This window comes from Macaca fascicularis, chromosome 1 (assembly GCF_037993035.2).
Source record: "Macaca fascicularis isolate 582-1 chromosome 1, T2T-MFA8v1.1".
NCBI lineage: Eukaryota > Metazoa > Chordata > Mammalia > Primates > Cercopithecidae > Macaca > Macaca fascicularis.
The window spans coordinates 98,660,668-98,686,071 of NC_088375.1; the positions used below are offsets into that span (position 1 = coordinate 98,660,668).

A 25,404-nucleotide genomic window follows, 5' to 3' on the forward strand; every position below is an offset into this window, starting at 1 on the left:
ACAAAAACAAATGTTGACTAGCTTATGACAAAAGGGAACTGTATTAAAATGACAAAAAAACTCAAGGGCAAACATGTAGCCAGACCTCAGAAATCACTGAATCCTAGAATGAAAACCCATGGGAAATCCAAGTGAGACTATCTTTTGACTCTGCTTTTTTTCATGTGTCTACTTCATTCTTCATTTTGCAGACCAGTTGTCTTCTCCTGACAGCTTGCTGGGATATAGCCACCAGTATACAGTGTAAAAATGTACCTATTACACAGTCATTCCTAGAGAATTCATTTCCATTCCCATTTCCTACCCATCCCTGCCCTCTGCCTCTTTCTTTCCTTCCTTCCTTCCCTCTTTCCTTCCTTCCTTCCTCCCTTCCTTCCTTCCTTGCTTCCTTCCTTTCTTTTTCTCTTTCTTTCTTTTTCTTTCTTCTCTTTTTCATTTCTTCTTTCTTCTTTCTTTCTTTCTTTCTCTTTCTTTCTTTCTTTCTTTCTTTCTTTCTTTCTTTCTTTCTTTCTTTCTTTCTTTCTTTCTTTGTTTCCTCTCTCTTTTTCTCTCTAGTTTCCTTCATTTCCCCATTTTCTCTAAATTCCTGGGTAAGGGTCTGTGATTAACCCATCTCAGGTCAGAGGCCTATCCTTGATCCAATCAACCATGGCCAGAAGAATAGGGTCATGTTCCACACACACGGTGCTAGGTTTTTGTTTCTGTGGATGAGAGAAAGGGGACCCATGCAAGAAATTGAAGATATTCTTGTGTACTGTGGAGCTATTCTCAAAGGTGACATGGGATCAGAATAATATGGGAATGGAAAGATATTTTTACTATTAAAACTTTCCAACACATGCAAAAAGAGACATTAATATAATGAACCACACACACAATCACCCAGTATCAGACATAACACTTCATTACGTATCTCTAAAAGTTATATTCACATAAGCATAATGCCATTGCTACACTTTTAAAAAGTCAACAATAATTGTTTGGCACTATCTAATATCAAATCAATACTTATATTTCCCCTAGCACTACATTTTTTGTATTTGTTTTTTTCAAGCCAAGATCCAAACAAGATGTCATCTAGCATTGGTTTCATGCTGCATAAACATCTTTTTAGCCTAAAGCAGTTCTCACCCAACTATCTGACTCAGTTTTTATGACCTATGAAGAAACCACATTATTTGTTCTACTGAATGTCCCACATGCTGGATTCTAAGAGCTTAAAAGTTATCTCCAAGGAGCCAGGGACAAAGGGCTACATCTATATTTGGGCAAGGTTAATATTTTACTAGATGATATAAATTCAGTGTATTTTGATCAACCACAATCATTATTCCTTTGATACTTAAATTTTTCCATATTGGTTCTTAGGTCCTTTGACATGACTCAGTCAGTCTTCACTGTCACACTTTTATGTCCCTGGTGTGAATTCAGCCATTTCTCTAAAAAGTTCTTGCTTTTTTTATAGGAGAAATGGTATTTAGAGACCATAGCCTTATCCCTAGGTGTGCTCATTGCTACCAAGTTTTCATTGTTTTAGCTAGGGATTGGCAAACTACAGGCCATAGCACTGCTTTTACACTACAATGGCAGAGTTGAATGGTTGCAAGAGAGACTATTGCCTGCAAAGCCTAAGAAAAAGTTTGCTGGCTCCTGTTTTAGGCCTTTTGTTGAAAAGTGAGTTGTAAATCCATGCTGATATTTCCAATTCAAATTTAACATCAATAATTTTATTTAGCTTCTTTGCTTTTATATGTGTATCTCTTCTCTTACACTGAAAAAAAATCTTGATTCTAGAATTTTCCCAGGACTCGTCTGTTTTTAACACTGAAAGTCATAGATACTGGGAAACCCCTCAGGCATATGCAAACTGGAACAGTTGTTTACCTTACTTGGTTCTTACAATGTTAATATCAGTATGATTTTTATTTATCTTACAATATGTGTTAGACATATTTAAATTATACCAAATTATTACTAAATTTATTTACTAGTTTATTTAATGTACAAAGTATTTAATTAAAACTGTTCACTCAAATTCTGCTTTCTAAAGTCAGTTGAAATAATTCTCTGTATGATTATATCACCAAAGTAATGTTCAGTTAGATACATTATTTTAGTTTTTTTCCTCCTTTTAGGAATACCCTTTTACTTATTTATTTTCAATATGTAAAACAGTTACAAGATTCTACATTCAAAACTCTACAGCAGGCTGGGTGCAGTGGCTCACATCTGTAATCCCAGCACTTTGGGAGGCTGAGGCAGGTGGATAACTTGAGGTGAGGAGTTTGAGACCAGCCTGGGCCACATGATGAAACCCTGTCTCTACTAAAAATATAAAAATTAGCTAGTCATGGTGGCACGTACCTGTAGTCCCAGCTACTTGGGAGGCTGATGTGGGAGAATCGCTTGAACCAGGGAGGCAGAGGTTGCAGTGAGCCAATATCACACCACTGCACTCCAGACGGGGTAACAGAGTGAGACTCTGTCTCAAAACAAAACAAAACAAAAAACCGACAACTCTACAGCAAGTTTTATTAAGAGAAGTCTCACCTCTATGCATGTTTCCTCTCTCCTCTTAGAGGAAGAAGTTTTTAGTTTTAATTAGTTTTAGTTTTGTTCTTCCAGGGGGTTTTGTTTTGTTTTTTAAATATGAGCAAATATATAAATGTATATATTTATTTATATCCCCCATACTCTATATACTATTGTGCATCTTGCTGCTTTCACCTAAAAATACATCCTGAAGATTATTGCATATCAGCATATAGAGATCTTCCTCATCCCATTTTATTATTCTATAGTAATATTCCATGTATACATGAATCACAGTTTATTTACATATCCCTCTATTCACAAGTTTTTGAGTTGTTTGTAATCTTTTTCTATTAAAAAATACTACCTTATTCACAAGTCATTTTCCAATTCTGCCTGTGTAGTTTTGTGATAGATTTCTAGAACTGAGATTGTTCTATCAGATGGTGAAGTCATACATAAATTTGCAAGATATTGCCAAACCATCTTTTACTATAGTTGTAACTATTTTTTATTCCAACGAATGATATACAAGATATTCTATTTTCTTTCACCATGACCAACCCAGTAAGCTTTCAAACTTTTGATTTTCACCAATATGATAGGTGAGAATTGTTATCTCAGCATGGAGGTAATTTGAATTTCTTTTATTGTGAGGATTGGATTTTGAAACAGGAAAAAGGGCAAGCAAGCCCCTCTTGGTCAAGAGTCTGAGCATGCTTTGTTATTTCCTCTCTTATGTCAAAAAGCATCTTCACACCACAATTGTGAATTTATTCACAAGAATTACCAAATTTCTTCTTTCGTTATTAACAACTCTGTCTTCAACTGCCATAGTTTCCAGAGAATTGAATGATGAATTGTCCAAAACCACAGAAGAAATGTTGCTATTTGAGAGCATATCTCTCTGATAACAAGTTCCTCAATCAGTGAAACTACCCTATGCCAAATGCAAAGAGTGGGAATTCCAAGGAAGAACAAAGATCTGTTACAAGTAAGTTCCATATAAGATACACCCAAGTGTGAGTAAACAGCTGGTAAGCAAAGGAGCAAGGTGAAATAAACACCTAGGTTAAGAAGTTAAGATCTCCAGGTACTTCAGAGATGAAGAAAAAAAAAAAAAAGAAGAAGAAGCTAAGAGAAGTAAAGATGAATCATTAGCACATAGTTCTATTTTCATAGATAACATTTTTGAGATATATATACTGATTTTCTGTAGACGTATGAGTATACCCAGATATCCCTCCCACCTGCACCAGCCCTTTCTCCAAAAGGAACAATGCTTGAAGGTGTTCAAATGGCCTTTTTTCACCAGTGGCTGGGAGCCTTAGCCATGGAATGGGCTGTTCTCATGCATAGTGTCCCACTGTTTTTTATTCCCATTAATGTCTTCCATTTTTAGTGTCATTTGACCCATGGAAATCCCACCCTTTCAATTTTCCCACTGTATCTGAGCGTATCAATTCTCTCAGCATCCAAATGCTTTTTGAGCACCCAGTCTAAGGCAAGCATAGCCCAATCCTAGGCAACTTCAGCAGAAAGTGGGTACCATTAGAGCAAAAGTAGTGGTGTGCTTCCTGGAAGGGATACCAGTAGCCAGAGGTGATAATAGTCCATGGTAACATACAAGGCTTCAACAAGTTCCAGGAAGCTTGACTTCAGCATTGCCTCCCTAGCTATGAGCATCACTGATTCCATTGTGTGTTTAAATGTGCTTTACCCACTTCTGCAAGTCACATGTGGGCCATTTAGAGGGTGAAAAGTGTTGGTCATTTTATAACCCCGCCCTTCTAATTTCCTGAATCTTGTGAAGCTGGCTGAGTCCTGCAGACCACTAGAGGAAGAGGTATTTCCACAGTAGGTACAACTGCTTGCACATTTCTCCCCAGAGCTGTCCCTTGACTTGGGGGTGAATTTCAGGCCAACAGGGCTACCTGGGATACAAGAGGGTTCTCCATGGATCTGCCTTACTACCACGGACGTCTGACCAAGCAAGACTGTGAGACCTTGCTGCTCAAGGAAGGGGTGGATGGCAACTTTCTGTTAAGAGACAGCGAGTCGATACCAGGAGTCCTGTGCCTCTGTGTCTCGTGAGTAGCCTCATTTTGCACACATCTGACATCGTATGTTGAATGTGGCAATGGCTGCCACACAGTACAGGAATTCATATCCCTCAGTATTTCACTCTGACTTTGGAGTCTCAATGAGTACAGTGAGAACTAATGGACACTGCCAGGACAGGAATGTATCTGTCCATGCTCCTCCATCTGCCTGCTCTCCCTAGTGTAAGGGCCCTGCAAGCAGACTCTGCAGCAGCAGGAGGGATATGGTGGTGGGGAAGGGAAGGGCTGCAGAAAGTATAGGGGTGCAGGGGGATGGAGCAAAGGTACAGGGGGATGGAGAAAATGTCAGAGGTCCTGTCCTCCAGAGATCTGTTTATTTGGTATGGAAAAGGCTAGGGGTTCTTTAAGAAGTTTCAATCTGAAGGACTACTTATTCTGCAGCATCCGCTTGCAATAGTTAAACTATAAATACAATCATATTTCACATTTTGTCAGATTTGTAAAGGACTTCAATATTCATCATTTCCTTTCATCCTTGTAGTCTATCGAGGCAAGCATAAGCAGTCACCATTTCATAAGTAAAGAAACAGAGACCTGAATTTCTCAAATAATTTGTTTGTGTTAAAACTCATTTGGAATTTCCAGAGTCTAAGTTAAATATGAAATTCCAGGCCGGGCGTGGTGGCTCATGCCTATAATCCCAAAACTTTGGGAGGCTGAGGCAGGCGAATCACTTGAAGTCAGGAGTTTGAGACCAGCCTGACCAACATGGCAAAACCGCATCTCTACCAAAAATACAAAAATTAAGCTGGTGTGGTGGCGTGTGCCTGTAATACTAGCTACTTGAGAGACTGAGGCAGGAGAATCACTTGATCCCAGGAGGCAGAGGCTGCAGTGAGCTGAAATTGCACCACTGCACTCCAGCCTGGGCAATAGAGGGAGACTCTGTCCCAAAAAAAGTAAAAAGAGTGGCTGGGCATAACGTCTCACTCCTGTAATCCCAGCACTTAGGGAAGCGGAGGCAGATGAATTACCTGAGGTTGGGAGTTGGAGACCAGCCTGACCAAAAAAAGAAACCCCGTCTCTACTAAAAATACAAAATTACAGGTGTGGTGGCACATGACTGTAATCCCATCTATTTGGGAGGCTGAGGCAGGAGAATCGCTTGAACCCGGGTGGCGGAGGTTGCAGTGAGCTGAGATGGCGCCATTGCACTCCAGCCTGGGCAACAAAAGCAAAACTCCATCTCAAAAAGAAAAAAGAAAAAGAAAAAAAGAATTCCAGGCCACAGTATCAAAGAGACCCAGCTGAAGGAACTTGTTTGTGCCCAGTTTAGAAAGCAATCCTGAACAGAAATCACTAGAAACCTCCTATTTTTATATATGTTCCTCTTTGTAAAGTAGGGACCACTGAACCTTTTACTATACCTGTAACAGAAATTAAAATCTAAGTGTCTCTTGTTAAAGAAAAAAATTGCTTAATGTCCCTTGTTAAATTATGGTTGGGAAGACTTTATTCAGGATCATCACAAAGGTACAGTGACCACTGCAATGAGCTCTTGCGGTGCAGAAGATAGATTGGACTCAACTCTGAATCCAGCATGGAGAAGTGGGAATTTATGGCCAAGGAGCAGTGTGGCTGTCAGTAGATAGAAAATTACTCAGAGGAAACATCAGGGGTAAAGTGGATTCTGGCTAAGCCAGCCTAACAGAACTGTAACTGAAGACAGGCCAGGGTGATCAGATGTTGCCTGGGGGATGGTGGAGGATGAGGAATCTGATCAGAATCTGACAGTGATCAGATAGCTAGGGTGAGGGAGGAGTCCTTGCCAAACTGACATAGTAGAGTTCTTTGCCAAAACTTGATTTTACAAGGAAGTACACAAATGGGCCTTGGAATAGGCTCAGAAGTCTGATTATAGACAAAGGTGATTGTCATTACTAATAGAATACATAGGGACATATTTCTTTCTTTAAATGGTAATGGAGATACAGGCTATTTCTCTCATACCTACATCCACAGTACCATTTAAAGAAAAATATATATTGGCAAGGCACGGTGGCTCATGCCTGTAATCCTAGCAATTTGGGAGGCTGAGGTGGGCGGATCACTGATGTCAGGAGTTTGAGACCAGCCTGGTCAACATAATGAAACCCCCATCTACTAAAAATACAAAAATTAGCCAGGCATGGTGGGTGCACCTGTATCCCAGCTACTTGGGAGGCTGAGGCATGAGAATCACTTGAACCCAGGAGGCAGAGGTTGCAGTGAGCTGAGATTGCGCCATTGCCTGTGAGACAGAGAGAGACTCTACATCTCCAATAAAATAAAATAAACAAAGAGTGGATAAGATCTGATTACATGTAAATGGGATGGAGGGCATTTTATGAAGGGGAGGAGGTAGGAACAGGAGTCTAGAACTAGGTTATTTTAAAGGATTTACATACAAGGTTCCTAAAATGTAGTTTGGAAACCAGCTTTTGGAAAAGGAGGGTGGGATAAGATAATGGAGTTTTACAAGAATGGTTCTATAGATAGCAGGGAAACATGGATGATTTCTGAGCAGGGAAGTGATAAGACTGGTGAATTTAGGAACTTCGATCTGATATGGAGAAGACAATGAAGCTGGGAAATGATGGCAACAGAAACTGTTGTGCCTCTAGACGGGAGATGGTGAACAGCTAGTTGTGCTGGGGCAAGCAGTGGGAAGGGAAAAAAGAAGAAGGTGGAAGGACAGACCTTGGACAGGATCTCAGGGTATATGATCAATATTGGGATTCTCTTTTCTCTTTTCTTTTCTCTTCTCTTCTTTTCATTTCTCCTTCCTTCCTTCCCTTCCTTCCCTTCCTTCCCTTCCTTCCTTCTTTCCTTCTTTCTTTCTTTCTTTTTCTTTCTTTCTTCTTTCCTTCTTTATTTCTTTTTACACAGTGTCTCACTCCAACTCCCAGGCTGGAGCGCAGTGGTGCGATCATGGCTCACTGCAACCTCAACCTTCTGGGTTCAAGAGATTCTCCTGTATCAGACCCCCGGAGTGTCTGGGACTACAGGTGCACATTACCATGCCTGGTTAATGTTTAAATTTTTTGTAGACATGGGGTCTCGCTATGTCGCCCAGGCTGATTTTGAGCTCCTGGGCTCCAGCGATCCACTCACCTCGGCCTCCCAAAATTCTGGGATTACAGGCATGAGCCACTGTACCCAGCCTATATTGGGATTCTCTTCGAAAATTGATATTTATTCTCAACTGTTCTGTGGTGCATCAGCCCATCTTGCATATTCATCTAAAGCAAAGGTCACTAAGAAATGCTAAAAAATGGGCCAGGCGTGGTGGCTCACACCTGTATTCCCAGTACTTTGGGAGGCCGAGGCGGGCAGATCACCAGGTCAAGAGATCAAGACCATCCTGGCCAACATGGTGAAACTCTGTCTCTACTAAAAATACAAAAATTATCTGGGTGTGGTGGCACAAGCCTGTAGTCCCAGCTACTCAGGAGGCTGAGGCAGGAGGATTGCTTGAACCCAGGAGGCGGAGGTTGCAGTGAGCCAAGATCGCATCACTGCACTCCAGCCGGGTTACAGAGCGAGACTCCATCTCAAAAAAAAAAAAAAAAAAAGAAAAAAAGAAAAGAAAAGAAAAAAAGAAAAGAAAACAAATGCTAGAAAATGAAAGTAAATCAAGTGGAGAGGCAAAAATAAATATTTGTTAAGCCCCGCACATAATCAGGTCTCACCTGCCTTCCTATGCATGTCACTGAAAGGCAAACAAAATTTCATTCACCCTCAGGCTTAAGGCTCAGGTCAAGTGACCCCTGAAGCTACCTCCTCATAGGGCTTTGTAAAAACTTATTATCACACAGATAAGTACGGACTATTAAATTCTAGTTGTTCAACAGATATTTGAATTCTCTCATATGTCAGTGTGCTAGACACTTGGTTGATGCCTTCAACACAGCTCACAGCCTAGTGGGGAAAATAAAGAAGTAAACAGACACTGTGATGCACATGATAATTGTGATGATTAGACTATCATTAGGGCACTGTAGAGCTGACAGCAAAAAGGGGAGAACCAGATATTGGAGCTGAGACTTTAGGAGAATGAGTGGAACCTTCATTCATTCAACAAGCATATATTGAGCACTTATTATGTTCCATGCGTGGTCCTAAGCACTGGTAATACAGTGATAAATACTACTGGCAATGTTTCTGCCCTCATGAAGTTAATTTCAGTAAGAGGAGAAAATATGATGAAAATGAAACAGAGTCATATGACAGGGAGAGACACAGCGGCTGCTTTCCGTTGGGTACAGGAAAGGTTTCTCTGAAGAGGTCGCATCAACCATTCATGCTTCAAGATACAACCCTTTGCAAGCAAAGCAAGAATTACTATTATGATACAAGTGTTAGCTTGCTTGTCTTCACTGACACAGAAAAATAGTTACCATGTAGGTGTTTTCTATGAGCCAAACATTTTGCTAAGCATGGTACATGCATTATCTTATTTGTCCTTTGCAATCCCTTTGCAGTAGGTGACATGATCACTACTTTGTGAGAAAATAAACTGTAACTTCTTGTTTAATAACTTGCCTAGGGCCAAACTGCTAATACATTATTACGTTCCGTCTCTTACCAATGTCCCCAGCTTCACTGAAATATGTTTCAGGTATTCACCTAAGATCTGTGTTATAAAATGCCCAAGCAGGGGACCTAGGGCTTGGGAGTGGACTCTGATATGCAGTGTCCCCTTCTTCTCTGCTGCATTAAAATGGGTCTTCCCCAGACATCCAGCTTTAAATTTTCTCTCTTTTGTACTCTTTTCCTTTATTTCTCAGACCGGCCGACACTTAGGGAAAATAGAAAAGAACCTACATTGAAATATTGGGGGCTGGTTCCCCCGATACTTCAGCACTTTCACAAAGCTAAATATCTAGTGATGAAAATACTGTGAGAAAGGTTAGAAATAAAGGAAGGAAGTCACAGAGAGAGCTGACATAGGAGCATATAGCACTAACCAGAAAGCTATGTGGTAACTGTGGACAGGAAATGTTTTCTGATCTTAAAATACAATAGAGTGTCTAGAAAACTCCAGTGTGTAAAATTTGTCTGTGTAGTGTGACTTTGTGAGTGTCTAAACTAAGTCAGCCTTTATCATCAGTAGAATTAAATGGAGTAGGTATTAGGAGGTGCAAAGGGTTCATGCGTAAGTGTGAAGAAAAGGAGGATGTTGCAAAGCCATAGGAAGGCTGCAGGTGAGGAAGACCTGAGCCCTAACCTAATGTGTGCTCTCATTAAGAAGAATAATGGCAATGTCTATCTATTGCCTTGAGAGTCACTTATGAGTCTCAGATTCTGAGACTTTTGGAAGGATTGTAGAGAACAGAAAGAAAAGAAATGATCCATTTTGTTGTGGTGGTTTATCAAGCTAATGAAAGTTCATTTTAGAAAAATCAAATATAGAGAAAGGTATAAAAAACAAAACAAATTATATCAGTCTCACCACTCTGAAATCACCATTTTTAATATTTTGGCATACATCTCTCCAGGCTTTTCTCTTTGCATCTATAAGCCAATGTATGTACATAAATGGTTCATTATACATGATTGCTTGCAACCTGTTTTTTCCATAATTGTAGGTATCCTTCCCCATCAAAGAAAGCAGGTCATCCCTTTATGACTGCTTAGTATTTTATTGACTTGATACATCATAATGTATACATATCATACATTAGAATATTTTCAATTTTCATTTCCAATTTAGTCCAGTGGACTCAGTGTAATTTGGAATGATTAACATTTTTGTACTTACATCTGTGAAAGTTTGCCTCACTCTCTAGTTAGGATAAAATCCTCGATGTTTAGAAATCTTCAAGCACACTGACAAATTAGTACCACAAAAGGTTACACCACAATACACTGAGATCAGGAGCCATGATAAGGCCAGAGGTCAAGAGTCTTAAATATTTTTTTTATTGACCTGGGTTCCCCACTTGCATCATGGCACGGAAAAACGCGGAACACATTGTTGATATTATAGGGCACAGTCGATTCCATTTCCTTCAACTGATCTTTTGAAGGTCAGTTAAAATAAAAACTCGAACACAAACAACTTTCCCCACAACGCGGCCGGGCGCGGTGGTTCAAGCCTGTAATCCCAGCACTTTGGGAGGCCGAGACGGGCGGATCACGAGGTCAGGAGATCGAGACCATCCTGGCTAACACGGTGAAACCCCGTCTCTACTAAAAAATACAAAACACTAGCCGGGCGAGGTGGCGGGCGCCTGTAGTCCCAGCTACTCGGGAGGCTGAGGCAGGAGAATGGTCTAAACCCGGGAGGCGGAGCTTGCAGTGAGCCGAGATCCGGCCACTGCACCCCAGCCTGGGCGACAGAGCAAGACTCTGTCTCAAAAAAAAAAAAAAAAAAAAAAACTTTCCCCACAACAATGGCCACAACATGAGACCATGCTAATCTGTGGACTGTTCATGCACTGAGCAAGGACTCAGAGATCCGTGCACAGCACCTCATGGAATGATCACTTTGAAAGCTAAATAGATAAGAGTAAAACAATTCAAAGATATGGGAAAACTTAGAGGCCCTGTATTCCAGCCTTTTTGAACCTCAACTGAGAAATTAATGCCTAAGATTTTTAAATGATTTTTATAAGCCCAGTGTATTTCTCATAAATGTTGACAATGATTTCCATAGAATAAACAAAAAGGTAGGCTCCACTGGGTATCAGTCTCACACTGAGAGTCAAGACACCACATATTTCTTGAGAATATAACTGCAAAAATAGGACTTTTTCTATCTGATGTCAAAACCCAATCATGAAAACACCAAAAACATATGTGTATAAGGAATTAAAATTTAGTTTATATATTGGAAAGATAAATTATATTCATCTACTTTTTAATGCCATGAATATGTCTTACAGTTTTATTGAGGTATCATTGACATAAAATAAAAAGTGTATAATTTGATGGATTTTGACATATGTATGTACACCTATGAAACTAACACGACCAGGCTGGGCGCGGTGGCTCAAGCCTGTAATCCCAGCACTTTGGGAGGCCGAGACGGGCGGATCACGAGGTCAGGAGATCGAGACCATCCTGACTAACACAGTGAAACCCCGTCTCTACTAAAAAATACAAAAAACTAGCCAGGCAAGGTGGCGAGTGCCTGTAGTCCCAGCTACTGGGGAGGCTGAGGCAGGAGAATGGCGTAAACCAGGGAGGCGGAGCTTGCAGTGAGCTGAGATCCAGCCACTGCACTCCAGCCTGGGCAACAGAGTGAGACTCCATCTCCAAAAAAAAAAAAAAAGAAAAAGAAAAAAAAAAGAAACTAACACGACCAAGATAATGAACGTATTTATCACCTCCAAAACTTCCCTTGCACCCCTTTGTAATTTCTCGTTACCATACCTCCCACCTACGCCCAGACTCCAGGCCACCGCGATGGGCTTTCTGGCACTATAGATTAATGTGTATTTTTCCAGAATTTAATATAAATCAAATCATAGAGTATATAGTCATTTTTGTCTAACTTCTTTTATTTGGAATAATTATTTTGAGATCCATCTATGTTGTTGCATGCATCAATAGTTCATCCTTTTGCATTGCTGAATAGTGCTCCATTGTAGGGATGTATCCCAGATTAGTTACTCATTTATAACTATTACAACTAAAGTTCTATGAATATTTGTCACTAAGTCCTTGTGTGGGCATATGCTTTCATGTCTCCTGGGTAAATAATCAGGATTAGAACAGCTAAGTTGTGTGTTCTATGGAGGCTTATCTTTTTTTAAGAAACTGCCAAACTGTTTTCCAAAGTGATCATGCTATCTCACCATTCCTATGGGCATTACATGAGTTCTGATTGCTCCACATCCTTACCAACATGTGGAACAGTCAGTCTTTTACATTTTAACTGTATTAGTAAGTGTGTAGTGATATCTCATTGTGAGTTGAATTTGCATTTCACTAATGACTAATGATACTGAGTATCTTTAAGAGTGCTTATTTGCCATCCGTGTGTTTTCTTTTTTTATTGCGGTTCAACAGCAGATTTTACTTTTTTGCTTTTTTTTTTTTTTTTTTTTTTTTTTTTTTGAGACGGAGTCTTGCTCTGTCTCCCAGGCTGGAGTGCAGTGGCCGGATCTCAGCTCACTGCAAGCTCCGCCTCCCAGGTTTACGCCATTCTCCTGCCTCAGCCTCCCAAGTAGCTGGGACTACAGACGCCCGCCACCTCGCCCGGCTAGTGTTTTGTATTTTTTAGTAGAGACGGGGTTTCACTGTGTTAGCCAGGATGGTCTCGATCTCCTGACCTCGTGATCCGCCCGTCTCGGCCTCCCAAAGTGCTGGGATTACAGGCTTGAGCCACCGCGCCCGGCCTACTTTTTTGCTTTTAAAGACTTAACTAAAGTCTACTTCAAGTAAAATAAACTGTACATATTTAAAGTATACAATCTAATTCATTTTATTTTATTTGATAGATAAAATTGCATGTACTTATTGTGCGCAATGTGATGTTTTAAAATATATATATATGTCACGGAATGACTAAATCTAGCTAATTAACATATGCATTACCTCATCAAGTTATCATTTTTGTAGTGAGAAAACTTAAAATCTCCTCTCTGCATTTTTCAAAAATATGATATATGGTTATTATTTTGTTTTATCTTTTTGAGATGGAGTCTCACTCTGTCACCTAGGCTGGAGTGCAGTGGCACCATCTTGGCTCACTGCAACCTCCACCTCCTACATTCAAGTGATTCTCCTGTCTCAGTTGCCTGAGTACCTGGGATTAGAGACATGTGCCACCACACCCAGCAAACTTCTGTATTTTTAGTAGAGACAGGGTTTCACCATGTTGGCCAGGCTGGTCTTGAATTCTGACCTCAGGTGATCCACCTACCTTGGCCTCCCAAAGTGCTGGGATTACAGGCCTGAGCCACTGTGCCCTGCCTAAGAATATACGGTTATTAACTATAGTCATCATGTGGTACAACAGATCTAACTGAAATTTTGTATTCTTTGACCAATATCTACCCAGTCCTCTCCCTCTCACTGTCAGTGCCTGAGAACCACCATTCTACTCTTTAGTTTTATGAGATCAACTTTTTTTAGATGCCATACATGAGTGAGACCATGTGGTATTTTTCTTTCTGTGCCTGGCTTATTTCACTTAGGATAACATCCTCCAGATTTATCCATGTTGTTGCAAGTAACAGGATTTTATTTTTCTATGGCTGAATAATATTCCATTTTGTGTGTGTGTGTGTGTGTGTATAACTTTCTTCATTCATCTATTAATCAACTTAGGTTGATTCCATGTCTTGGCTATTGTGACTAATGCTGCAATCTTAGAAGTGGGAGTACAGATATTTCTTCAACATACTAGATTCATTTCCACTGGATATATACACAGTTATATACACAGTAGTGAGGTTATATAATAATTATATATATATACACACACACATATATATACATATATACATTTTTTTTCAGACAGAGTCTCGCTCTGTCGCTCACTGCAACCTCCGCCTCCTGGGTTCAAGTGATTCTCGTGCCTCAGCCTCTCGAGTAGATGGGATTACAGGCACATGCCACCACACCCAGTTAATTTTTGTATTTTTAGTAGAGACAGAGTTTCACCATGTTGGCCAGACTGGCCTGGAACTCCTGACCTCATGATCTGCCCACCTCAGCCTCCCAAAGTGTTGGGATTACAGGCGTGAGCCACCGCGCCCGGCCAGTAATTCTATTTTTAATTTTTTGAGGAACCTCCGTACTGTTTTTCATATGGCTATACTAATTTACATTCCCATCAGCATTGTACAAGGGTTTCCCTTTCTCTATATCCTTTGTCTTTTTTGATAATAGCCATTCTAACAGGCATGATGGTGGGTGCCTGTAATCCCAGCTACGCAGGAGGCTGAGGCAGGAGAATCACTTGAACCCGGGAGGTGGATGTTGCAGTGAGCCGAGATCGTGCCACTGCACTCCAGCCTGGGCGACAAAGTGATACTCCGTCTAAAAAAAAAAAAAAAAAAAAAAAAAAAGAGGTTTTTTTGGGGGGATTGAAGATTAACAAAGTATTGCATATGAAATATAACGATAGATGTTACCTGGATTTGCATAGAACATTATGATTCAAACAGTCATTTTTTTTTCCACAGATTTAAAAATATTGTCTATACGTACCGAATCTTCAGAGAGAAACATGGGTATTACAGGATACAGGTAAGAACAAAAAAGGACAGCAACAACAGCAACAAAAATGTTGGGGGAGAAGAACCTGGGAACATGTCTTTTACCTGAGCCATGACTGTATGAAAGCATTCTAAAAAGGAAAGCACAATGCAGAGATGAGAGTCAGATCGAGTTAACCTGGTTTTTCCCTGAAGAGGAATAGGAAGGTTCTGGGCTTGGATTCTACTTTTTTGTTGTTGTTTTGTTTTGTTTAGACGGAGTCTCACTCTGTTGCCCAGGCTGGAGTGCGTTGGCGCGATCTGGGCTCACTGCAACATCCGCCTCCCGGGGTCAAGCGATACTCCTGCCTCAGCCCCCAAACTCCCCCAGCCACCCAGTATCTGGGACTACAGGCGCACTCCATCACCCCCAGCTAATTTTTGTATTTTCAGTAGAGACAGGGTTTTACCCTGTTAGACAGGATGGTCTCAATCTCCTGACCTCGTGATCTGCCCGCCTCGGCCTCCCAAAGTGCTGGGATTACAGGCGTGAGCCGCCGCACCCGGCTGGGTTCTACTTTTGAATAACCCTCACTGTTATTCCACTGTGGCTCCTCCACTGGTCAAATGCGCCAGCTTGGATTCCAGGCAAAACCTCCGTTGAATTAGAAGACTCAGCAATGATGCAGGATGGAACTAGAAAGGGACGGTGGAAAGAGGTCAGAGTGTTTAAGAAGTCAAGTGTGCCCAGTAGCTGTATGAAAATATAGTGGGAAGCATCAGATAGCTGAAAGTCTTAGGGTTTAATTTTTATGGTTTACTGAGAGCTAAGAAGAAAAACATTTTGCTTATTTTAAATTTAGTTATCTGGCTTAAGAAGTAGAGTATAATAAACATAATTGAATTGTAATTGCTAACAGAGAATCCTGAAATAATCTTTCTCAAACACTTATATATAAGGTTAAGGGGACTACAGATTTCTAAGAATCTCCAGTATATTAATGTTTACTCTGAATATCTGAAAGAGACTAGAATATAAAATGATCCCCAAACACTTCACTTACGTTATTTTTCTTTTGCTATAGAGGATGATAATTGAGGCAGCTGGCAAAAATTGAATAAATTTAAATTTTGAATAAGATTAACAAATAGTACTGTATCAAAGTTAATTTCCTGATTTTAATCATTGTAGTATGGTTATGTAATATCTTTACATTTAAAGAAATACTGAAGTATTTAAAGGGATATTATGTCTGCAAATTAACTGTGAAAATAGCTTATATATGTGTGCATATATACATACACAATATATGTGTATATATTTGGAAAGAGAATAAAAAGCAAATATAAAATGTTAACATTTGGGGGTGGGTGCAATATATGGTAATTTTTAAAAACTATTTTTGCAGGTTTGCTATGTCTGAAATAATTTCAAGATAAAATATCTTATAAAAAGCAACTTATTTTAAAACATTTTTTTCCTGTTTATTCTTTGGGAAATTCTGGATAATTCCTCAGTACCCTGTTTTGTCTCTTGTGTGGACAAAATAGAGAGAGAAATCCAAATCATTTGTAACTCAGACACAAAAAGGCGTTTCACTGGGGAGCAGCTCTGTGCTCAGAAGCCTGCAGTGATGATGCCTTTTGTTGAAGTGACTGCATTAAAGGAACCTCCTTGCAGATGACTTTGATGTCAGCCTGTGCCTCTAATACAGAGGTTAATCAGGCTGCATGTCAGAAAACCTCCTGATCGCCACCCCCTTCTCTAGTCTGACATAGCAGCCATATGAAAACCACAGTGATGATCAAGAAAACCAAATACACAAGAGCAGAGGAAGAAAATCTGTGTGTGTGTTGGTGTGTAAGACAGAGTCTTGCTGTCACCCAGACTGGAGTGCAGTGATGTGATTTTGGCTCACTGCAACATCCATGTCCTGGTTCAAGCGATTCTCCTGCCTCAGCCTCCCGAGTAGCTGGGATTACAGGCATCTGCCACCACGCCCAGCTAATTTTTTGTATTTTTAGTAGAGATGGGGTTTTGCCATGTTGACCAGGCTGGTCTCGAACTCCTGACCTCAAGTGATCCACCCACCTCGGCCTCCTAAAGCGCTGGGATTACAGGCATGAGCCACTGTGCCTAGCCAGAAAATTCTTTTTATTTTAAAATTATTTCTAAAAGGTTATATTAGAAAATAGTACTTGGTGGGTTGGGGGCAGTGGCTCATGCCTGTAATCGCAACACTTTGGGAGGCTGAGGTGGGCAGATCACAAGGTCAGGAGATTGAGATCAACCTGGTTAACATGGTGAAACCCTGTGTCTACTAAAAATAGAAAAAAAAAAAAATTAGCTGGGCGTGGTGGCGGGCACCTGTAGTCCCAGCTACTCAGGAGGCTGAGGCAGGAGAATAGCATGAACCCAGGAGGCGGAATTTGCAGTGAGCCACGATCGCGCCACTGCACTCCAGCCTGGGTGACAGAGTGAGACTCCATCTCAAAAAAAAAGTACTTGGTGTATAGCTGATAAACAGAAAACAATCATTTACAACTTAACTGAGTTGTGTTGCCATTCCCACTTTCTATTTACATTGGGACTTTTTTGGTTTTGTTTTGCTCACATGGAGATTCTGAATTCATCAAGTATACAAATTGCATATTTTAAATTCATCAAGTATACAAATTGCATATTTTAAATTCATCAAGTATACAAATTGCATATTTTAAATTCATCAAGTATACAAATTGCATATTTTAAAGACATGGAATGCCCATCGGTGATAGACTAGATAAAGAAAATGTGGTATGTATACACCATGGAATACTAAGCAGCCTAACTGATCTCCAAATTTGAAAAACCAAATCAGAGGCTGGTGGTTCACCTTTTAAAGTCAATAAAGAGAATCAGCCCCAGCTTGAGATGGAGAGGATCGAAATTAGAGTTGGAAACATGTATGGTAAAATCTCTCACATGGGGGTCAGAAAGAAGCTTAGGTCAAAAAAGAATGAAATCATGTCCTTTGCAGGGACGTGGATGGAGATGGAGGCCATTACCTTTAGCAAACTCATGCAGGAACAGAAAACCAAATACCGCATGTTCTCACTTGTAAGTGGGAGCTGAATGATAAGAGCACATGGACACACAGAGAAAAACACACGCTGGGGTCTGATGGAGGGCTCAAGGTGGGAGGAGGGAGAGAATCAGGAAGTATAGCTAGTGAATGCTGGGCTTAATACCTGGGTAATGGGATGATCTGTGCAGCAAACCACCATGGCACATGTTTACCTATGTAACGAACCTGCACATCCTGCACATGTACCCCTGAACTTAAAATAACAGTTGGAATTTTGTTTTTTAATTGCGTTTTTGCATTCCCATCAGAAGTCCACTTCCGATAGTCCCCTAAGATAGCAAAGCCTGCCTGTAGGGTACAGACATAAACTCTTATAGGGTTACCCTTCACAGTGTATCTGCGAGTACTGCCCCAGATAAACTTGCCAAGGATGAGGTTCACTCGATACTATGGACTGCACTGGGATCCCTTGACTGCAAATCCTCTTTACTCAGAGTGGCTCAAGTCAGAGGTTGGTCTTAAAAATGAGAGTTTCTGTGAACCGGAAGTGGTGTGAGCTCCCGCCACTTGTGTTTTCAGTTTTTCAGCTCATAGGGGCAGCCCTGAAAAAACCACTGCTTTGAGAAGTGTCACATTTCACATGCAGTTGCATGATAATGAGTGATCTCCTTTCTTGTATTTTTGCAGACGGCAGAAGGTTCTCCAAAACAGGTCTTTCCAAGCCTAAAGGAACTGATCACCAAATTTGAAAAACCAAATCAGGGGATGGTGGTTCACCTTTTAAAGCCAATAAAGAGAAGCAGCCCCAGCTTGAGATGGAGAGGATCAAAATTAGAGTTGGAAACATTTATGGTAAAATCTCTCACATGTGGGTCAGATAGGAATCTTAATCCTATTTCCACCAACGCCTTTGTAAACTCAATACAGATACATGCTCTTTTCTATGACATTATCTCTAAAAAGCTTCATCCTACTAAGAGCAATTTCCATTTTGTTGAGAAGTGGTGTCTTTTAGTCCCTGAGGGCCAAGACATAGAGCTTGCTGTGTTTGCAGCCAGGATAGCAAGAGTGGTTCCTGGGCAGACAGCTGACTTCAAATTCATTCTGTGACCTTGTGCAGATGATTCAAGTTTGAGAATAAATGGGCAAATGGGCAGGTTTTCAAATGAAAAAATCACGTTAGCCCTTCAACCCCTCCCCAAAGCTTATACTGTTACATTTTGCTCAATATTTGCTAAGCATTCATTTATAAAGTGCTGGGTGTCAAATTATGTCAGATACATTTTTAAAGGTATTAAGCCATGGTGGAAAATGAGAGATGGTCAGTAACTCTGAGTGCAGAGAATCTCCGCTGAAGCCTCTCAAATTATATCACGAGCAGCTACTCTTCCTTACCCACACCCTTGAAATCTGCTCTCAGGAAATAATTTATTATCAGTTGCAATGTGGTTTGAATTTAACTCAGACTTCCAGAAACACTTAGGGCTTAATCCTATTTTCCCATGTTGGAATGTGTGGTTATATTCTCAGTGAAAGGGACTGCAGTTATCAGTGGCAGGTGATGGGATGAGATCAGATGTCCTCCCTAGGGAGAGGGACAGAGGACAGAGAGTTCTCTGGGAGCCTGCGATCACTCCATGCCATTCTACTCTGTCTGCAGCAAAGTCACCCTTTAGGCTGCCATAGCCGGCTTCTCATCTCCCCAGCAAGGCTAAGCATAAAATCCCTTCCCTACTATTGTGTCCCTGTCCCCCCAGTCCCCATGAAGGGCAGTGTGTACTCATGGACACACACAAAAAATCACTTTCTATAGGTCTAGCTGCAGATGTAGTCCCACAGCTACTCCCCCCCCCCCCCCGCCAAATTTATGGAATAAAAAGTATAAAATGTGGCAGATCTAGAAACCCAGGAATGTATCTGTGCTGCAGCCCTTAGGCAAACCCAGATGAGTTGCTGGGACTGGTTGGGATGGTGGTAGTACTTGTCTTGACAATGACAAAAGAATCACAGATCCTAGGAGGAGAACCCTCAGAAATCTTCCCCAAGACCTGGGCATGAATCTCACTCCACCAACTTTCCATACCGGGTCAGTGCTGACACAGCGGGCTCCAAAATTCTCAGCTACCGAAGAGGAAATCTTCCCCATCAACCTCTTCCTCCCATTCCTGTTGCTTTCTTAGAACAAACTTCAGATGTTCTCACTCCAAGGGAGGCGCAGGTTTCTCACTGGTGAATGGAGACGCTTGTGCTGGAATCTCTGAGGCTTGGCTTATAAAGGGATCCCGTTTTGTTAGGAGGGCTCCCTGTAGTACCCCGGCTTTGAAGATATAACTTTGAGGTGGCATCAAATTGGCTCTGTGCCTGGGGAGGGGTCTTCTTTCCTTTGAGGGGGGTTGTTTGATATGACCTCTGGGTGTGGTCTCATGGCTGGTCTTCTGCTTTTTTTTCCCCTCCAAAGAACAGTAACAGCGATTATGTGGATGTCTTGCCTTGAAGATAAGGCTGCCAGACAAAGCAAGTTAAGGAGATGAGTAACAGTTCTCGCTGGTGACCCACTTCTGCAGGCGTAGGTCCAGAGCATCAAACTCTAGTGGACAATTCAGACTCTCCTGTTTGTGTAACTGAAGATGTTCTGCCCACCAGCACCAGAGGTCGCTCTCCACATCCCTGCCTCCCAGACATACACCAGGAGCAATTTCAAAGCCCTCTCCAGTTTCACTCTTCTTTCTCGGAATGGGACAGCCTAAACCTTTTCCCCTTGACTTGTTAAAGATACCGTCCTACATCATGGTTGACACCCTCCTTCGGACCATACAGTCAGAGGGGCAGCTTCATACAGAGGAGGGCACACTTGTCTGTGAGTCTGAAGCCCCAAGTTCCAGTCCTGCGGCTATGTGACTTTGAACACATTTCTTCCCATCTCCAGGTCTTAGTTTCTTTGTCTATGTGGTTGGGTAGGATGATAGACATTGCCCCAGTCTCTCTGTTGAGCCTGCTTGTGTTAGGTGAAGGTGAGGGATTGGGAGTGATGGAGATGCATACAGATCAGCACCTTCTCTGTACCTGCTGGACCCACACGTGCACCCTTCTCCCTCCAGCCTGGGCTACTCTCCTTCTGGTTCTTCTTTCTAATCTTAAACTTCCTGGTGAGCATTGCCCCAGTCACACTTTCTCCCTGATTTTGCTTAATTCCACTTATGCATCGGCCACCTCAACAGCAATAATGTGGTTCTGTACAGTGATGTATGTGGAGATTTCTGAAATATTCTATGTGTGATTTCTGTTCCCAGTTAGGTTCTAAGTGCCATCAAAGCACAGTTGGGTCTCCCTTGTATCTTCCACAGTGTGTAGAAATTTGTGCTACTCAGAGCTGTGCCTAGTTCATAGAAATTGACTGGAAGCACATTGCTGAGGGAGATTTGTTGAATTGGTTTTTAAGGTTTATTGAAATTGATTTGTTGAATTTTTCTGCTAGTTCAAAATGTGAATTAGGACCTGGTTAGTTTGAAAGGTACCGAATTCTGTGCCCTTTCTCTTACCTATCATCAAATTGTAGTAATTTGTTTCACCCCACTGGACTTATCTTCAGAGTTTTTAAAGAGAGGAGCTCTAGACTTAGAGGTAACATGAACAGACTAACAGACATTGTGACTGGAGCCCCCAAATGTGGACCCCGAGATTTGGGGTCACAGTAATTTACGGCTACTACTCCCTGTGTCTGGTACATAGGACAAATGTCCTCTTTTACTTTTCAAAACTGACTTAGGTATTCATGGACCTTGATTCTTCCATATACATTTTATAATAAATATGTGAAATTGCTCAAAATCTCTTTTTGGAATTTTGAATGAACTTGCAACAAATTTGTAAATAGGGGAGAACTGACACTCTTGCGATGTTTTCCCATGCATAAACGTGCCGCATCATGTTCTCGGGTCATCTTTTTTGCCCTTTCATGGAGTTGTAAATTTTCACAACCAAAGTCTTGTATATGCTGTTAGATTAATTCCTATTTCTAGTTGCTATAAATGATATCTTATATTTTATTACATTTCTAATAGGCTATGGTGTTGGTGAAATGTTAACCCTCTCATTAGATCTACTAGTTTGCTTGTTGATTCTATTGTGTTTTCTATGTAAATGATTTTGTCAGCTATAAATAATAATGTTTTATTCTCTTTCCTTGCAATACCTATGCTCATTTATTTTTTGTGTTTACCCATTGGTTAGGGCCTCCTCTATACATTAAACAGTTCATAGTCATGATAGTGAGTATTCTTATGCTGTTTCCAGTATTACAGGGACTGCTTAGAAATTTTCTCTATTTAAACATGATGTTTGTTGTAGCCTTGTTAAAGCCTGTAATTTTTACCAGAAATATTTTGACATTTATTGTTATTTTTTTCTACATCTATTGAGATAGTCACATTCCTTTTGTCTTCACTCCATTATAAAGGTAAGTTACCTTAATAAAATTGTTGATATCATATCATCCTTGCATTGTTTAACTTGATCATATCGTATTATTTTTCATAAACTGTGGAATTTGGTAAGTTAATATTTCATTTAAGATTTTTGCATTAAAACTCATAAACCAAATGTAACTATAATTTACTGAATCATGGTTATACTGTTCATATAAAGCGAAGAAAAGTCTTTCTCCTTTTACCATTTTCTGCAACAACTTCTTAAGGTAAAGGTTATTTGTTCCTGACTGTGTGTGGTGGCTCACACCTGTAATCCAAGCACTTAGGGAGGCCTAGGTGGGAGGATCACTTGAGGTCAGGAGCTCAAGATCAGGCTGGCCAACATGGTGAAACCCTGTCTCTACGAAAATACAAAAACGTAGCTAGGTGTGGTGGCACACGCCTATAATCCCAGCTACTCAGAAGGATGAGGTGGGAGAATTGCTTGAACCCAGGAGGTGGAGGTTGCAGTGAGCCAAGATCGTGTCAGGGCACTCCAGCCTGGGTGACAGAGTGAGACCCTATCTCAAATAAATAAATAAATAAATAAATAAATAAATAAATAAAATAAAATAAAATAAAATAAACTTATCTGTTCCTTGACATTTTTTATTACAGTACTTTCTTATAAAACTGAGTTTGAGACTCTGGTGGGGTGGGGTGGGGTGGAGTGGGGGGACATCTTCAATTACTATTTAAATATTAACACTCATTGATTTATTAAAATATTTTGCCAATTTTGACCTTTTTTGTTTTTCCAGAGGTTTATCAATTTTGTCTGTTTTCACAATTATTGGCAGATAGTTCGTAATATTCTTGCATTATTTTAATGCTTTCTTGTGTCTGTAGCCACATCTCCTTTCTCACTCTGTGTCTTATTTGGATCTTACCCTTTTATATTTATTGATCTTATCTATCTTATTAGTCTTTTCAAAGCCAGCTTTTGGTTTTGTTAATCTTTTTTGTTACTGTTTTTAATTGTTATTCTCTATTTATTTGATTGCCAGCCTCCTTTTAGGGGGGCTTATCTGACTTATTTGCAATACTTATTATTTTCTAATAAATATATTTAAAGTTACGAATTTATCTCAAAGTACTATTTTAGCTATGTCCCATAAATTTTAACACAAATAGTGTTTATTCCTGTTCAGGTCAAAGTATTTTTAATTCTTGTAAAAGTATCTTCTTCAATCCAAAAACTATTTTTGTAGTTTATAATTGTTTTCAAACATACATTTTTAGTTATTTTAGTATAGATTTCAAACTATAACACGTTAAGATTGGATAACAGCTTGACTTCAGTTTCTGAGGTTTCCTTGCTGACCTGGTATATGTGAACATTCTGCGACTATTTCATTTGTTTGAATTGCTCTTTCCATTCATTTTAAAGCTCATTCTCTTTACCTCTTCCCCAGACGTATTCAAGATTATAGATTATATAAAACAAATGTTTTTATAGATTTGTATTTTTTTATCTATTTGATCTATCAGCATCAGAGAAAGATAAATCTTTCATTTTAATTATATATATAATAGTGTTTAGCTTTCTGATTATAATAGTATATTAACTTGTTTTTATCTTACCATTCTTATTTAAACTTTTTGAGTTTATGTTTTCATGTGTATATATTTTTATTACTATTTTATCATCTTCATTTGTTTCCTTTATTTTATAAAGTATTCCTCCTTATCTCTTATTAGTTTTGCCTTTATTTATATTTTATATCATATTAAAATGCTATCCCAACTTTTATTCATACTTTCCCAGTATATAATTTTCTGTCCTTTCATTTTCAAGTTTTTACACCTTTTTTCTCTGCCTTCTGTGGACACAATATTGCTAGATCTTTTTTTTTCCAATTTAAGATTCTCTCCTTTTGTTTGGTGAGTTCAATACACATGTTTATTATAATTTGTTCTATTGGAATTTATCTCTGCCATCTTATACCATTCTTTCCATTTACTATACATTTTTTCCTTTTTTCCCTCCTTTTCTTCTTTCCATTGAATAGATCAAATTTACTTCTGTTAACTTGAAAGCTCTATTAAAAACGTTTTAGTGTTTACCCATAACTTACTAGGCCCTGTATTTTTACTTTTCTCTATAATATTGTAAATACATCAATTGTTATAATTTAGCGTACTCTCATTTCTCTTCTGTCACCATCACCAATCCCATCAGATTTTCTGATGTTATCTAAACTTTTAATTGTTATTTACTCTTTTGGGTCCTTTATCATTTAAATAATGAGTCAATTACTCATCCTTCTTGTATATTTAAAACACATAGCACTCTCCCAAGTTTCTCTTCTTGCCAGAATATTTTCTGCAAAAGTATTTTGCGTATTTGAAAATTGCTAAGAGAGCAGATTTTAAGTGTTCTCATTAAAGATGGTCTTTGAGTGGTAAACCTTTTGCAGTCTTTTTTATTTTAGATTAATTTAAATGATAGTTGAACTAAATATAGAATTGCAGGTTTAAAGTTATTTTCCTTCAATGATATAAAACATATTAAGCTGCTAGCATTTTATGTGTAGGTTTCTTACTGAGATGTCTAATGTCAATCTGATCCTCCTTCACAGCTGAGTTTTTTGTGGAAAGTTGAAAGATGGTCTGTCTTCGTGATCTTCGATTTCAGTTTAATGTGTCTAATAGTGAGTTTTTTCTTCTCTATCAAATACTAAACTTTATATGCCATTTTATTCTTGGGATTTTAATCTTTCTTTACTTTTATTACTATTTAAATGAATAGAATGAATGAATTAATGAATGAGAATTCTCATTCATTTTTCAAATATTTCTTCTTCTATATTTTTCCCTCTTACTGGAATTTCTAATTAAGAACTGTCGGCCGGGCGCGGTGGCTCAAGCCTGTAATCCCAGCACTTTGGGAGGCCGAGACGGGCGGATCACTAGGTCAGGAGATCGAGACCATCCTGGCTAACACGGTGAAACCCCGTCTCTACTAAAAAATACAAAAAACTAGCCGGGCGAGGTGGCGGGCGCCTGTAGTCCCAGCTACTCAGGAGGCTGAGACAGGAGAATGGCCCGAACCCGGGAGGCGGAGCTTGCAGTGAGCTGA

General features: G+C 39.8%; 1 protein-coding gene and 1 long non-coding RNA gene across 2 annotated transcripts; one reads left to right on the forward strand and one right to left on the reverse strand.

Moving 5' to 3' along the window:
• Positions 1–465: 465 nt before the first annotated feature.
• LOC135970425 (uncharacterized) lies at positions 466–2,476 on the reverse strand. The gene is made up of 2 exons (XR_010586101.2): positions 2,365–2,476; positions 466–701 (listed from the first exon to the last, which is right to left on the reverse strand). It is a non-coding gene; the product is annotated as an uncharacterized lncRNA (long non-coding RNA).
• Positions 2,477–4,377: 1,901 nt separating this feature from the next.
• On the forward strand, positions 4,378–22,463 carry SH2D1B (SH2 domain containing 1B). Its single transcript, XM_015454409.4, has 4 exons — positions 4,378–4,622; positions 14,777–14,840; positions 18,544–18,708; positions 20,315–22,463. Exons 1-4 carry the CDS (start codon positions 4,489–4,491, stop codon positions 20,348–20,350), a joined length of 399 nt encoding a protein of 132 aa, XP_015309895.2. The 5' UTR covers positions 4,378–4,488; the 3' UTR covers positions 20,351–22,463.
• Positions 22,464–25,404: the final 2,941 nt, after the last annotated feature.

What these genes read in the sequence shown, in the direction of transcription:
- SH2D1B (XM_015454409.4), top strand. Translation starts at nt 4,489, where the DNA reads ATGGATCTGCCTTACTACCACGGACGTCTGACCAAGCAAGACTGTGAG. An exon ending in ATGGGTATTACAGGATACAG is followed by an intron (nt 14,841 to 18,543) that starts GTAAGAACAAAA and finishes GTATTTTTGCAG; the next exon opens with ACGGCAGAAGGTTCTCCAAA. An exon ending in TAGAGTTGGAAACATTTATG is followed by an intron (nt 18,709 to 20,314) that starts GTAAAATCTCTC and finishes TCCCCTCCAAAG; the next exon opens with AACAGTAACAGCGATTATGT.